General features: G+C 38.9%; 1 protein-coding gene across 6 annotated transcripts in view; it reads right to left on the reverse strand.

Moving 5' to 3' along the window:
• Positions 1-15,438, reverse strand: part of ENAH (ENAH actin regulator) — a 98,114-nt gene that overhangs the window by 16,180 nt on the left and 66,496 nt on the right. For 2 of the 6 annotated variants that reach the window (XM_080586296.1, XM_080586295.1), the window contains exons 5-10: positions 8,127-8,446; positions 6,158-6,955; positions 4,035-4,339; positions 3,648-3,781; positions 3,196-3,250; positions 2,830-2,878 (exon numbers count right to left, since the gene is read on the reverse strand). In XM_080586296.1, the coding sequence (XP_080442422.1) occupies positions 2,830-2,878; positions 3,196-3,250; positions 3,648-3,781; positions 4,035-4,339; positions 6,158-6,955; positions 8,127-8,446 (1,661 nt within the window). The remainder of the gene's footprint in view (positions 1-2,829; positions 2,879-3,195; positions 3,251-3,647; positions 3,782-4,034; positions 4,340-6,157; positions 6,956-8,126; positions 8,447-15,438) is intronic. The other 4 variants (XM_080586297.1, XM_080586298.1, XM_080586299.1 and 1 more) reach the window with 2 other exon arrangements.

Below are 15,438 nucleotides of genomic sequence, written 5' to 3' on the forward strand. Positions count from 1 at the left end.
CAGGACCTGGCACTTGGCCTTGTTGAACTTACTTGGCCTTGTTGAACTTTATCTATTGTTGTCTATTCTACGTTTTTGAGCTTGCTTTGTTTATATTACCTAACATGTTTTAAGTTACATTTTATTTAACTTTATGTAACTGTGTGTTTCTTCCCCTAAAAGGAATACGCCATTTGCATAGGACTTAACAGGTCTACGCAATCGTGCCATAGCTCTCCTTGTAAGCACAAGAGGAGAGAAAGTGCATAGCTTCTTAACAGAGCTGAAATAAAAATAAACTCAAGGAGACCAGAAGAAATGTCTCCCCTTTCAACATCATACTCCTCCTGACAAAGAATCTGGAACACTGGTAGTTCACAGCACATAGAAAGGGTAAACTTAACATCGAAGTAAGACGTAAATGCTAGCTAGTCCCTGCATAACAACTTGAATCATATTATTAATGGCAATTATTCATAGTTACACAACTAGACCAAGCATTGATATCCTGTAACTGAACAAAGACTAATTGTTTAATATTTTAGCAGCCTGCTCAAAACAACACTAGAAGCTTTGTCACGACAGATCCACCACTCAGATTGCTCAGCATACTTCTTATAAAACTATCAGATGTCTATCTATAGAAAGCAATGCTACGTAGGGCCTCTAAGAAACACCACAGCTCACAAATCATCATTTCTCATTCAACAACACAGAATTCAAAAAAGAACACCACTCGGACTGCCTCATACAGGGCTAAGAAAAGATTCATCCTCATTTTGGTATTATTATACATCAGATTCAGTATTTTAATAATAATTGTAATAATTCAACTCCTCACTTGACAGCCCTGATGTTTCCACCTGTCCTTCTCAAGTCAAACAAGCAAGGAAAACACTTTTCCTTCCTTACACATATTACTCTTAACTAAATTCCTACTTTTTGGCAGCCATGTAGGTAGGTTTTTCCATTCTTGGAATGAATATCATCACTTCAGAGAATTGGTTCCTCTGGAAAGGTAACCTTTACCACCACACTTGCCACCATGATGTTCTCGTCCCCTCACCAATCCCCAACTGTGTAGTTCAACCCTTTCTCCAAAGGCTCCTCTCCTGAGGACAGAATGCTTCTGTAGCATGACAAATACTTTGATGCGAGGGAATGGGGACAGACAGATGGCAAAGTCATCAAATTTAAATTTATGATAGTAACAATACATCTGTTGTTCCAAAAGGTAGATGTATTTCTCCCTAACTATTTAGGATCCTTATTCCTGAGTATCTCACTGAAAGTTTCTGCATCTCATCCTTGTCTAGTAACACCACCTATACACATAGCATAAGTTTTTTCTAGGCCCCTAAAATAGCACATTTGAAAACCGCCTGCTTATTATACTTGCACTGTAGTACATTATTGCAATAATTTTTTGAATTTTTGACCTGGCCTCTACTTAATATGCCAAATATTCCTCTTAAACATCTTAAAGACATGCTCCAATGATGATGCACAGCATTATCAAAACATTTTACATCATCAAGAAATGAGGTGGAATCTCTCTTCTAATGAAAGACTAATCTCCAGGTGCATTTGACATTTAAGTTCAAAGACGCTTCTCATCACAACTACCAACCAAAGGAACTACTTTATTTCTTTCCACTGTTCTTGATTTCCCTCTTTTTGTCCTATATTATTAGGAGAAGCATCCCAAAAAGCAGACATTTACCCAATGCTAGCATCATCTCCATGTTAATAGAACAAAGCAAACTCTGAAGAAAAAAAGGATGGAAAACGATAAGTCATTTATTGCCTTGCAATCCAATTTCTTTAAATGACCTGCTTTATCTCAATAGTAACAGCTTTTCCATTATTTCCATTAAGACACACCTAGCTCCCTGTTTCTTTTTATCCCACAGCTAGTGTTTACCCAGAACTTGATTGCCCTACAGCAATGGCTTTCAACAGTAAGACCTGCAAAACTTCAAGTGGCTGAATCATGTAGTGAAGAAACACACACATGGGAAAGCAATCAGAGAAAGCTAAAACATACTGAACGTTGGTGTGTTCATTACCCAGCCATTTTCCTTTTTCCCCTCTGCTTCCAGAGGGGAAGCAGCATCGCTTGGGATGACAAACTGCACACTGTCCCCGCTATGCACAGGGTAAGAGGGGGCCTAGGAAGCTAACATTCAGGAAGGTACTACTGAAGTACAAGAAAAAAACAGTCCTAAGTGTCAGCCAAGTTTTGTAATACAAGTATTTACAGTATGAATACATATGCATGCTGATAATACACACTGATCGACTACAGAACTGGTGATACAAAAGCTTTCCTTACTGACTGCAGCAGAAGTGCGTACTACACAGCTCCTAACTCCGCCACAGTCATACATCAGCAGAGGAATTAATGCTTAAAGAATTTCTGCACTGTGCACTTCTACTGATTTAGAAGAGACATTTACACAAGCGAATCCTTACTGAGCTAAGTGGTAACGGTTTACATCTGACCAACAGTTTTCTATGCCTGACTTGAAGGAAACAAACTACTGCAACAGCTCGTGTCCTGTAATGACAAAGACAGCTTGCTTTCACTGTCAGCTGTTTCCATGCTGACAGGTTCCAACCTGTTTCTACAGGTTTGACACAAGAGGATAGTGCATTTGGTATAGTGCTTCAGTAGATGTTTTTATCTGCTGCCTTCTGAAACATTTCTGAACCCAGAACCATTCTACAGTAAAATGTCAGGTTGTAATCAAGGACTAAGAGCCAGACTCCAAAATTTAACACAGCTTATTGAGATTCATCATTAAATTTTAGCATTAGAGTCAGAGTTCACAAACCTATGCTACTTACCAGGTGTGCTTGTTGAAGATGCCTTAGAAGTTGAAGACTCTGATTCTTCCTGATTAACAGGGAAGAGAAAGGAAGGAAGAATAAAGACAGGGGTGAGGGGCAGAGAGAAAAAACACACCTTTGACTCTTGTGAACCTAGTAAATGAATCTCAACTGTTCAAATATTTAATTCTTTTTTTTTTTTTAAAAAAAACAGAGACTTAATAGTTCTGCTCAATTTTATGCAGTAAGTGAACAAACAATATAACCTTCACAAAATAGAAGATATGTATATAAGTATGGTAAAGTATAAATAATTTCCATGACATCATTAGAATCTTTTTCAAGCATCGAGTAACTTGACGTAGATAAAATTTCTCAACTCACGGTCTTGTCTTCTTTCTGGTCTGGTTCTGTTGATCCCTTTTCAGCAATTCTTCTCCTATAAGCAGAAACAAAAGTTACCAAGATCATCATGGCTTTAAGATGAAAGACTGCTGTTCACTATAATTAAGGATACATACAGCTTGTTATCTAGATAACTAAATATAAGTGTTAAAGTACTTTCAGAATGCTTTCATTGACAAAGCCCTCTTTTCCAAATGATTTTGGGATTCCTTATCCTTTTGAAGTTTATATTCCCTACCGCTGCACAAAGAATTACACAGAAGAAAAGTACTCGATTATACTCAAGTAAAAATGGCTATTCACAAAATGTTATCAACTTCACAAAGCAACCACATGAGCAAGCAGATGTTTGTTTGATCCTTAGCCAGCTGAAAACAGACACCAAGAATCTTACCTCTAAGAGCAGCTACAGCACAGAAACAGCCACTTACCTCCTGGCCAGCAGGGCACTCATTTCTTCCATCAAGCCACTGCCTCCCAGGGGAAGTGGCCCATTTCCACGGCCACTGTCTGTTTTAGATGGAGCAGAGCCTCCTCCTCCACTTGAACTGGAGGAGTCTTCACCCTTTGCAATACACAAAGTAACAGTGTACATGCAAACAGTTATAGTTGACAATGAAATAAGCAAAGCTAACATAGTAGAAAGAAACAATTGTATAAAGACTGTAGCAGCACCACCTGTAACTTTTTAAATAACGAATTATGCCTATCCAAAATGTATTTTACAGGGCTATTAATCTGAAACAAAAACTACAGTCAGTTCAGGAACACATAATTTAGAAACAGAAATCAGAAAAAAAAACAATAGTTGCATTTACCCGTGACACTTTCCTAAGTTTGGCTCCAGCAAGTGCAGCTGCTAGTCCAGTTAGAGGGCGATTTTCTTCAGACATAAATCCAACGGAAAATCCAGAGGCAGGAAGGGGGGGAGCAGGAGGTGGGAGGGGAACAGCAGGTACTTGGCTAGGAAGAGGAGGTGGTGGTGGCGGCGGCGGAGGCCCTGAAGGTGGAAGTGGAGGTGGTGGTGGTGGGCCTGGAGGAGGTGGGGCTGCTGCCGAAGACTGAGCTGGGCCAGGGGGCAACGGGGGTGGGGGAGGAGGTGCAGGTGGTCCTTGGACAACACCTAGTATCAAAAAGAAAAAAAGGACAATATTAAGGATTTTGAAAGGAAAGGCCTTATTCTCTCTCGAAACACAGGTTCATTTTCTCTGTGTATGAGAAGTTAATACCGGTAAGTGTCCTTTCTGTAGGCAAGAGAACACTCCAAGTTTCAGCAGGGGAGAACATTCTTATTAAATGCACTAAAAGTATTATATAGTACGCTGTAAGAGACCAGAATTTCAGAGCCATTTAAATACAATAACCCTCCAGTTCGGTTTTGTGTTGCAGCCAAGAACCTTCAGAAGGGAAGCAAGCAAAGCTTTTAGAGTCAAGTAATGTACAAGTATCAAACTGCAGAAGAAAAAAATTACTTATCAAAATGGTGCTAAGTAAAAAGTGACTCTTCATTGTATCTATGAGCATTTAACACACCACCCAAGCATCTGCACCCTGCAAGTGTTCGAGTTCCAACACCAATTTATAAGCCTGAATAAGTCTTTCCTCCAAAAAACATCACAGGAATTAACTTTAATAATTACACACAAACACTAATTAGTGAGTTAGAAGACTGACATTTCAACCTGACGAGGACAAGCTCTTCCATTTATTTATGGATTCCTTTAATCTTTTACAGTACAGATATGCAGTACAAAGTTTGTTTTAAAGAAAGAATATTCGGATGTTTAATGCAGCTGCCGAAGTGTTTATATTATAGGAACAATTTCAGGAATTGTGATTAAGAAAACAGCCCCACACATCAACTCTATTCCCTTGCTTGACTACAGAACTGATATAAGCTAGTGGAAGTCAGCAACCACCTTAAGCCATCTCTAAAGGCAGGAATTTCATTCGAAAGCCTCCCTGGTTTCCTATCATGCTAACCCTTGAGTAAGTTTAGAAGCATTTTAAACTCTCTAGTGATTACTCACCATCGAAATGCATGCTTTTATTCCATAAAAAAAACAAGACCACTCATCCTATTTCTACTCAACCACAGAGTAGCTCAACTTAATGCAACACATGTATAAATAGGATCTACTCTGCATGGCTTGTGTGATGAAGCTACATTCTACTTATCCCCCTGGATCCCCTCTACCCAAAACCCTTAGCTAAGCTACTGCAGTCTTATATACATAAGACCTAAATCTATTAAGTCACTATAAAACAGGATTCAGGTTAACAAAGACATTTACATCCATGTGAAACACATTTATATCACATTGGTAGAGTGTCCGTTAAGACTGTCATCTGCTTAAACTAACTTTGTCTTTTTTTTTTTTTTATACTGAAACTTTTTAATCTATTCTGGTAGAACACCACAGAAAGACCAATCAATCGCCTTACGTGCGTGCGCACACAGCACACACCTCAAAATGAACACTGTCCAGAAAGAAATGCTGTAATTGTTATGCATCACCTTCTAAATTTTAAGCTACTTTGTGAGTATCAAAGTGGTTCAAATTATTCCTTACTTAAGGTCATATGTCTAAAGCCACATACACGTACTCCTGCTTCACCTGCCATTAGGAAACTAACGATGCTGCCTATTAATGCAATGGTCCCAATAAACCAACAGTGCAAGATTTACCAAGCAAGTATTTGACAAGCTCTGTTCTCAACAGATGAGAGCTTAAGAAACCAGAATTTTACTTATGACAGACCACAGAACTCTGGCTCTTCTCCCTTACCAGTTTCCAGATGGTATTTCGTTGTGGTATTAAGATCACTGCAACTTTTGAAGCGTTTTGTTAATTCTTCGGAGCAGTTAAGGGCTTTGATACAAATTGTTTTTGACTGCATTACTGATTAGTGAATTAGTAGCAATAACAGAAAGCCTTACCCTGCTGGGTCGTAGGTTCAATCGGCTGAGAGGCTGCCTGCAAGACTGGCTCAGAAGCAGAGGAGTCTCCCAGCACAGAGTTTAGAGAGTTCTCAACAGAGGCAGGGGTAGCTGCAGAGGGAGAAGGGAGAACACTAGGCTTGGATGAGGGAGTCGAGGCATTAGGGGAGTTTGGAGAAGGAGAAGCTTGAGGTCCAGAGAGTGACAGAGGTGGAAAGGAAGGCAGTGGTGGGGGAGGAGGTGGCGGAGGTGGAGTTGGACCTGAGGTAGGCGAAGGAACTGGATAAGTCACATTTTCAGAAAGCCCATTAGGAGCTGTGGGAGATGTAGGCATTTGGGTCGCTGGATTAGAAGCTGACACTGGGAGGACAGGTCTTGGACCAGTAGCTTTGCCTGGTGGACTGCTTATCATTACTGGAGGTGATGGGGGAAGGGGAGCAAAACTGGGCGCAGACCAAGCAACAGGCTTTGTATTTGGAGGCAACGTCGCTGGGGCATTCACAGGAGAAGGGGGCCGAGAACTTTTGTTCAGTGGACGAGGAACCGTAGCATAATGGGGAAGAACAGGGTGGAAAGCTGAGCCTAAAGATGTAGCAAAACGTGATGCAGAGTGCCTTAGAGGCGGTGTAGGGGGAGTGGAAGTCGGTGGTGCAGAAGTCACTACAGCATACTCCGATGTGGACTCTGACATTGGTGCTGAGACTGCTTTTGCATATGATGGAGGAGGTGCTGAAGGAGGCTGGCAACTGGAGTATTCAGGAAGTGGAGTGCTATACGGGGAGTTGTCGAAAGATGGAGCTGGACAGAAGATGGAAAGCAGCAGCAAAGGCAGGATAAAAAAAGGAGAAAGAGAAAAAGGGAGCTAATGAAGCAACAAAACCAGCATTCAAACAAAATGTATAAATGTAGACTACAGTTAGTACCAGAGGATTAGGCACAAGTGAAAATACTGTTAGGAAAGTTTTATATATTATCAACGGCTGCTTAAATTTTACCAACCATTTTTGTGCCAACATTTGAATTTACAAATATGTTCTAGGACAAGTTTTCTCAAATCCCATCTGTGAGATGGTTAGATACAGGGTTGATTAATCAGTCTTATCAGCTTTTATCTTCTTGTTTTGTTGCAAATTGCAAGCAAGTGTAGTGATCTTAACATTTGGTACAATATTTTATTAGTAGAATTGTTAACACAGGCAGCATTATCTCTCTTCCCTAGAATAAGCTCCATCAAAAACTTCAAAGTAGTTGGAATAAATCTACCAATAAAATCCTCTTTTCTAAAGTGACTAGTTTGTTACATAGCATACTCTGACTTTTACCACAAGATGACTTCTTATTTAAATTGAGTTTGTTACTAAAAGATGAAGTGCTTGACTAGTGTTTCATTACATTAGCTAAGGGAAAGGGCTTCTAATCATCACTGGACACACTTCTAAAGGCAGTGTACTATCTTATCTACAAATTCATATAATACTTTTCACTGTAATTCACTACGATCATAAGTGAAGCAAAAGTTCATACTGAAAGGCATTTCTCACGCTATTACTTCACCTTACTTAGATACATACCCTCTACGTAAACATATTCAAGCTAGTTTTGTCAAATTATCTGATGAGAATACATCTTGTTTAATAGAGTAAACAACAACAAAATATTTAGAAATTTTAAATCATACTTTAACCAATGCTGGAGGTGCCCAATACGATTCAAGTTCTTCATGAAATCAGGAAGTAAAGCAATGGAGCAAACAAATATTTTTATGTTCTATTTCACCACTAGTGGAAAATTATGACAGGAAAGTCATCTTGGACTTCTTGCCATAAGAAAGAAAGCAATTCCACCAAACAAGTTATATACTGACTGCTCTTGCACAGCTATACTCACTGCCCTTGTTTGTCGCCTCCCACGCCATTACCCAAACACGAAGAGTATGGTACTTGAACACACTCAGTTTTGAAATTCTTACCAGCATTTGAAATTCTTCTCTCTCTTTCCCATTCCAATTGTTCCCTTTCCAACTGCTCTTGCCGTTCTCTTTCTTGCCTTTCCCGTTCAAGTCGTTCAAGTCTTTCTCGATCCTGCCTCTCCTTTTCCTGTCTCTCCCTTTCTAGGCGCTCTTGCCGTTCCCTTTCTTGCCGTTCTCGCTCCAGTTGTTCCTGTTCAAGGCGCTCTCTTTCAAGTCTCTCCCTTTCTAGCCTTTCTCTCTCCAGTCTCTCCCGTTCCATTCGTTCACGATCCAGCCTCTCTCGTTCCAGCTCTTTTTGCCTTTGTTGCTCTTGCAACTGTCTATAATCATGGAAAAAAAAGAAAAGACTAAGCTGCAAAGTTAAAACCAAGAATATTAAATAACTGTTAGAGGACAAAAAGATAAAACAATGAACGGTCTTTGCAACTGTGAGAACAAAAACACGGCATTTGCACCTACATAAAATTCTAAACTGTACACGTTATTTTTTGGAGCTGGATAACAGGTGTATTACATTTACAGTAAAAAGACTCATATACCCAGTTTCACAATATTAAATTGGCTAGGAGGAAAGACAGCTTTCAAGAGGTAGGAATAGAAAGCTATTGCTGATAATTCACTCACTGATGCAATCTCCTGAGTTAGGGATATGGAGTTACATTTGTTCTTTGCATGGTATTTTATACTTGAAGCAGTGAATAAAAACACTGAAATAGCAATATCACAAATACCCATCAAAAAAACACATCAGATCTTTCACATAAATTAGTCGGCTAGTATTTATCCAAATTTGACAGAAGCAAAGTGCATACTTTATACATGCCTCTCCGCTTTCTGACTAAACACGCTGAAGTCTCATCAAAACGGGAGTTGAGAAAACTGAAGAAAAACTTCAGGGGAAAACTAGACATGATCATTAAAAAAAATAGGGTGCAGCAGACAGAGAAACCCTGCTGGGAGCTGGCAGGGTTTCCAGCCCTTAGGAGTCATTGTGAAGGAAAGCAGAGTGGGGGAAAATGTGGAGAGGAAGAAATCAAGTAAACAACCATGCAAAGGCAACAATTTCCTAGGGGCAAGAAGTTGGGTGTTTGTTGTTATTGTTGTTCTTTAAGAATTTGTTGCCATTAGGTTGACTGGAAGAAAGGAATTTCCCACACAAAATAGCAGAAAAAGCTATATATAACCCTATTTTTTTTTATTTTAATATATATTTTCTCTATTTGTTTTTTTAACAGTCAGATAAGATGCATGATTCTAGTCAGCTAAAATACAGCTTTTTGATTTTCAAAGCTTTTTCATCTCTTGGGAGAGCTCACTACTAAAAGAAGAATTAGGTACATCCTCCTCAAAGCTGTGGCTGCTACGTTCCTACCAGTATCTATCACTGAAAAAACACGTCAGTTATCATCTGCTTTTTTTTTTTTTAAATCATTGCATTTAAAAATAAAAACTTGTGTATTAAGCACACAAACTTTGCTGCACTTCAGCCGCAAGCTAAAGGTAACTTCTCAACAAATATGAAACTCAGCCAGCTTTTAACTATAAAAGCAAAAAGGAGACCTAAATTTTGACACCTTAATGCATTAAATATATTTTCTATATACTGCTTTTATTTAGAAAGGTCATTGGTAATCCTGCATTACACACCTAGTTTTACACATGCCTGAAAACACAGGGAACTTCAGCTAGTTCACTCCTATTCATTCTTAGGTTTTACTTGCAGAAATGGAAACGCCAGCACTGTTATTATTCAAATCCATCCTATTTCATACCAGTATTCTTTAAAAAATAAAAAGAAATCCCACACTGAAATGTTGACAATTTGTTAATTGCTAAAAGCAATTAAGCCCCAGTTATGTACAGCAGAAGGACTCTTCCATACTGAAAACGTTACCCAACATCCTCAGAAGCTGCAAAATAGTTCTGCTTCTGCATCAGTTCTTCTGCCTGCTACTGTTCTCACTTAAAACAAAGTCGTAGGAGCAGTAACTAAGAGATTAGAGCTACAACTCATTTCGTTAAATGCTTGATTTTTAGCATTTCAAGTCCACCAAAAGGTCTTTTAATTGACTGATACGTTTTTGGAACCAGTAGAGGATTTCTGCAAAACGTCAAGAGAATATAACATAAACCACAGAAATTTAAGCTTCAAAAATATTTTTGTCATTACATTTTTACTTGCTATGTCTCGTACAAATCTAGTTTTCCTGTGTACTCTCCTTCCCTCAGATAAAAATATATATTATTAGATGAAAGTGGGGTTTTCCTTCTGTCTAACTTCAACTAAATCACATTTGACTCTTTTTTTGTGCAGATGTTTGTATCTAAAAGGCTATTCAGAGCAAGAGTCAGCACTTACTCTAAAACAGCTGTGTTAGTTTTATTTTCTTCTAATTCATTCTGCAGAAATTAGCATATTTTATCTAGGAAGCTACACATTGTTAATCCTAAAACTAAAACGTAGATAAGGTACTAAGTTATAACCATTTCAAGCTATATTTAGTTTATGAATCTAGAAGGTATCAGTTCACTGAGTTTAATAAAACATCAAGCAACTGCAAGATACTTAAATGCTTTTTCATATATGTATTTTTAAAACAGAAATAGAACCTTGACATAGGTCACTTCTCCCAGAAGTGAAACGTCACAAAGGCAGTTCTGTGATAAGCCATACCAAGAACTGTGCCGTTTCATATTTTCATAAGCAAGCTGGAAAAGAAACAATGAAGTGTCCCAGACTAAGTTCCTTAATATTAAGTTTTTTAGGATAGCAAGGATGATGACTGATTGTGAAGAAGTACAGGTGGATCTTCTAACTCCAAGTAACCAGGCAATAAAACTGGCAAATAAAACAACTGGGATATAGCTGATGTGATGTAGGGGGAAGGGGAGAATTCTGCTAATTCACATATAAAATGCTGGACTGACTAAATGCTGGAATATGACTCAAGACTAAGGGTTTAAAATATCCATACAAGTGTTCTGTTCAAAAAACGTTAGCTAGACCCTTGACATTAAGAAAGGACTACAGAACAGCATAGAAAATATTATCCTGCTTCACAAATCCATTGGTTAATCTGCATTTGTGTTCATGTATCTCAGAAGGGAGGAAAACAGCAGAACTGAAAAGGTTCAAAGAGCGGCACACTATGATGAAATGTACCAAAAGAAGTTTCACACAATAAAAAAATAAATAAGCCGGAATTCTGTATTCTGGAAAAGACAACTGTAGGTCTAAAACCTTGAACAATGAGGACATCCTAATACAACATCTAGGAGGAAAGATTCAACTCAACTAATAAAAATTGCAAAGGCTCAAGAAAAAAGAGCACCTTTGCACATCAAGCAGATGAGATGTAGAACTCCTTGTCAGAGTGATTCAAGGAAGAAACCCCACCACAAGAAAAAAAAATATGTAAGGGCGCTTAGAAAGCAGAAATTGTGTCAGGCATAAAGGCTGTAGAACCAAAAATGCCCAGAGGATGGCAGAGCAGCAGGAGGAAGTATTCAGGACATTTAACATGTTCGAGTAATTAAGCTCAACGGATGTTTGCTCTGGCTCAGCAGGGGGGATTTTTGTTAGCTTTATTTCAAGTTTTTCTAACTACTGAGAGGGGTATGTGCATGCACGTATGTACTGACTAGTTCTAATATGCGTGAACACATTAAGAACTCATTTTGCTTATTAAAAACAGGATAAATTTGTTTGCATTGAACTCCATGTCTTTGTTTAGTTATCATTTGTTAATGTAATTTTAAAATTGTCAGAGAAAAAAACATATTATGCAAAAGCATTAGGAGATTAAGAAGGGTCATTACACACTAATTTAAGCATTTCTGAAATGTCAAGGATTTGGTACATCTAAAAGACAGGAATATTCATGAACATTGTGAAAGCAATACATGAATATTGTTCAGCCATAGAAAGCACACTATCTAGCAACCAGGACAACTTTTCAGGACCCAAGGGAACAGCTTGAAACTGCAACAGGGTCAATTCAGGCTGGGTATCAGGAAAAGGTTCTGCACCTAGAGGCTGGTCGGGCACTGGAACAGGCTTCCCAAGGCAGTGGTCACAGCACTGAACCCACCAGAGTACATCTGGCATTTGGACAACGCTCTCAGAAACAAGGTCTGATATTTTGGGTGGTCCTTTGGGACCCAGGAGTTGAACTTGATCCTCGTGGGTCCCTTCCAACTTGGATATTCTATGACTTAGGCATAGAGGCACTACAAATGTGTCTCAGCACGCTAACTTATAGTGAAATGCATATTATAGATTCATAGAATCATTAAGGTTGGAAAACACCTCCAAGATCACCTGGTCCAACCATCCCCCTACCACCAGCACCACCCACTAAACCATGTCCCTAAGCACCACGTCCAACCTCTCCTTGAACACCCCCAGGGACGGTGACTCCACCACCTCCCTGGGCAACCCATTCCAATGCCTGACTGCTCTTTCTGAGAAGAAATGTCTCCTCATTTCCAACCTGAACCTCCCCTGGTGCAACTTGAGGCCATTCCTCCTAGTTCTAATGACTAGTTATCTAAAATTGTGAATTACTATAATCTAACGGCTGAGGCACATTAACAACAGTTAACACTGTGCTATAAAACTGGACAGCACATCAGTCATATGCAATGTGGGTACTTTTACACTGGTTTAGATACTAATAATCAACTTCAGAATAGCTACCAGCTGTATCATGCATCCTAGTCATGAAACTATTTCTTTTTGGATCTTAAATTAGTTTCACACCAAAACCACCTTAGACTTCACTCTGGGGATGCTGGTTTGATTTTTTTTTGTTTCTTTTTGTGTGTTCTTCTTTGTGTTTTTTGTTGTTGTTTTTACGTTTTTATTTGTTGTTTTAAAAATTCCAACAGCTTTTAAAGTTAAAGCAAGTTATTTTCTCTTTTTCTTGCCCCTACACTTTTGTCCAGCTGAGGACAGTCAGAGGATTAAGAAAGAATCATAGTTGTAACAGTAACTTGTGACTCTGAACTCCATCAGCATTACTTCGTCCTGTCCTTTGATCAGCTAGGAATCAGAAGCATGACTACAGTCTTGAAATATCACAAGGATAAACATGCACCAAGCAACATACTCACTATTGCATCCCTGCTGAAAAAAATCTGCAAGGGTCAAAGTGATCAGTATTACTGGAAGTTATTAGAATCTTGCATGAGAACAGCAAAACAACATTGCTGTTAGCCTACCCAGGTACACACAAAGCCTTCCTAGTTTGTACTTAATCAGCTCATAAAAGGGAGTAACAACTCAGAAGCAGTGCTACTATCTCAGCTCTTGATGTTAAACAAAACGAGCAAGATCACTTCCTAGCATGCCTTTAGCAAGTTACAGCTGAACAAGTAACAGAATCACACAAGGCAACTACAAAATTATTCCAAATTAATATTATCTAATACTTTGAGATCTGTATTTTTTGACAAAAAAAATAGGTTGTCTTAGCTTGTGTGAGACTGAGATCCGTAGGCCCCTTCATTAAAGATTTCAATATAGCCGATCAAAAGAATTGAAGCCTCAGTCAATTCTCTTAAAAGATGACCACTACCACATGAGTTGAGTGGAAGACAAAGATCTCAACTATATCAAGAAACTTCGCATTTGCTGGTGAAAAAATATTCTGTGTCAAAACAGACAGAGGCTATAGAGAGACCATCCTTTTCTGGAACTTCTCACTTTTCACCTTGGTCACCTGTAGAAGTGTTACTGAAAGCGTCTCCATTTGTGCAAAGACTTAAAACAGCAAGCGGATGCCTAAGAATTAAACAAATCTCATCCTGTCTAAAAAAAACCACACCACCAGAACTGCTGTCACACGGGCACCAAGAGGAAAAAACCTACATTAACAAATTCATTGCTAAAACAGTTACTGAAACCAAATAGATGTCTGTTCTGACAGGTCACCTTGTTTCCTCAGATGGAAGTTCTTCCTGTACATTCACATAAAACTTCAAGATGCTAACAGTGGTGTATTTTCACCTTGGCTGTGAGACCAGGCCATTAACATTCTTCCTAAAAAGGTGACAAAACTGTGCCAAGACAACAACATACCAACCTGAATAACAGAATTCATCCACAAACCCAAAGGGTTTGTCATGAAGCCAGTTACGTTAAAACCAGAGGTATTTCCATGAACAGTAAAGACAGAAGCATCTTTGTATCACATCTAAATTCAACAGGCAAGACAAAGCCTGCAGGAAAAAAAAATATATTGAGGAACAGACGTGAACGAAGTAATTGTTGCACTGAGCAAAAAGGTCAGTCACATGTAGATAATACCTAGTATTTGACAGCTATTACTCATAATTTATGACCACAATCTCATATTCCATTCTTTCTTTGCTGAATAACTTGGTGTCAAAGAAGGACATCAAATCACTGAGGAAGATAAAGAGGAATACTACCCCTGTTTTAGCTGCTTAGAGCTATGACAACAGCGGCAATGAAAGTATGGATGAGGAAAAAAATCATTAGTAAGAGGAATGTATTGAATGAAGACACCAAAAACCATCACTTGATCCACCAAAACTTCAAATTAAGCTTCATGGCCGTTAAGCTTCAGGTACACTTACTGATTTTAAAAGTTGCATTGTCAGGGCACACACTATGAGAAAAGTCAGTAGCATTCCAGTCCTGCAGTCCTAGTATGCCCGTGCTTTCAGGAGTCCTCTGAGCTCTTGGCACCAGCCCCTCTACCCATGCCTCAGTATATGGAGTAACATCCAAAAGCCCGCAATATTTGGAGTTTTATTGTAAAATGCTGAAAGCCCAAGCATGTGGGCATAGATACCATTATCTAATCCAACAGCCACTACCTACCAGAACACGTCTCACATGATCCTCTCCTCCCACCACTGAGTCACTGCAACAAACAGGGCAGCTGGCTGCAAGCAGGCAACACAAGGCTTAGCTGTGAGCTGGAGGCCGCTAGCACCACATGCATGGGTGACCTTGGCTGCTAACTGAAGCCTTTCATAGTCTACCCAAGAGTAGCTACCTAGCGACTGGACATCAATTTAACTAGATAAAGTCAACCCAATTTTATCACTGTTACAACTGTTTACAGAAAGAAATCAAAAAGTGAATGTTTTAACAAGTCACTTATTCTGAACATAGCTACTAGTTTAATCTTCTCTTGCCTAAATCCAGAAAGGGAAAAGGTGTACCTCCTATGGCCCTTCAAATTTTCAGTAACTTACAATAAAATCTGAATATCAACATTAAGCTTGCTCTTCCATCTTCAATATTTAGCAATTTATTCATCATTCTAAAATTCAGTAA

This window comes from Anser brachyrhynchus (assembly GCF_964034855.1).
Source record: "Anser brachyrhynchus genome assembly, chromosome: 3".
NCBI classification, from domain to species: Eukaryota; Metazoa; Chordata; class Aves; order Anseriformes; family Anatidae; genus Anser; species Anser brachyrhynchus.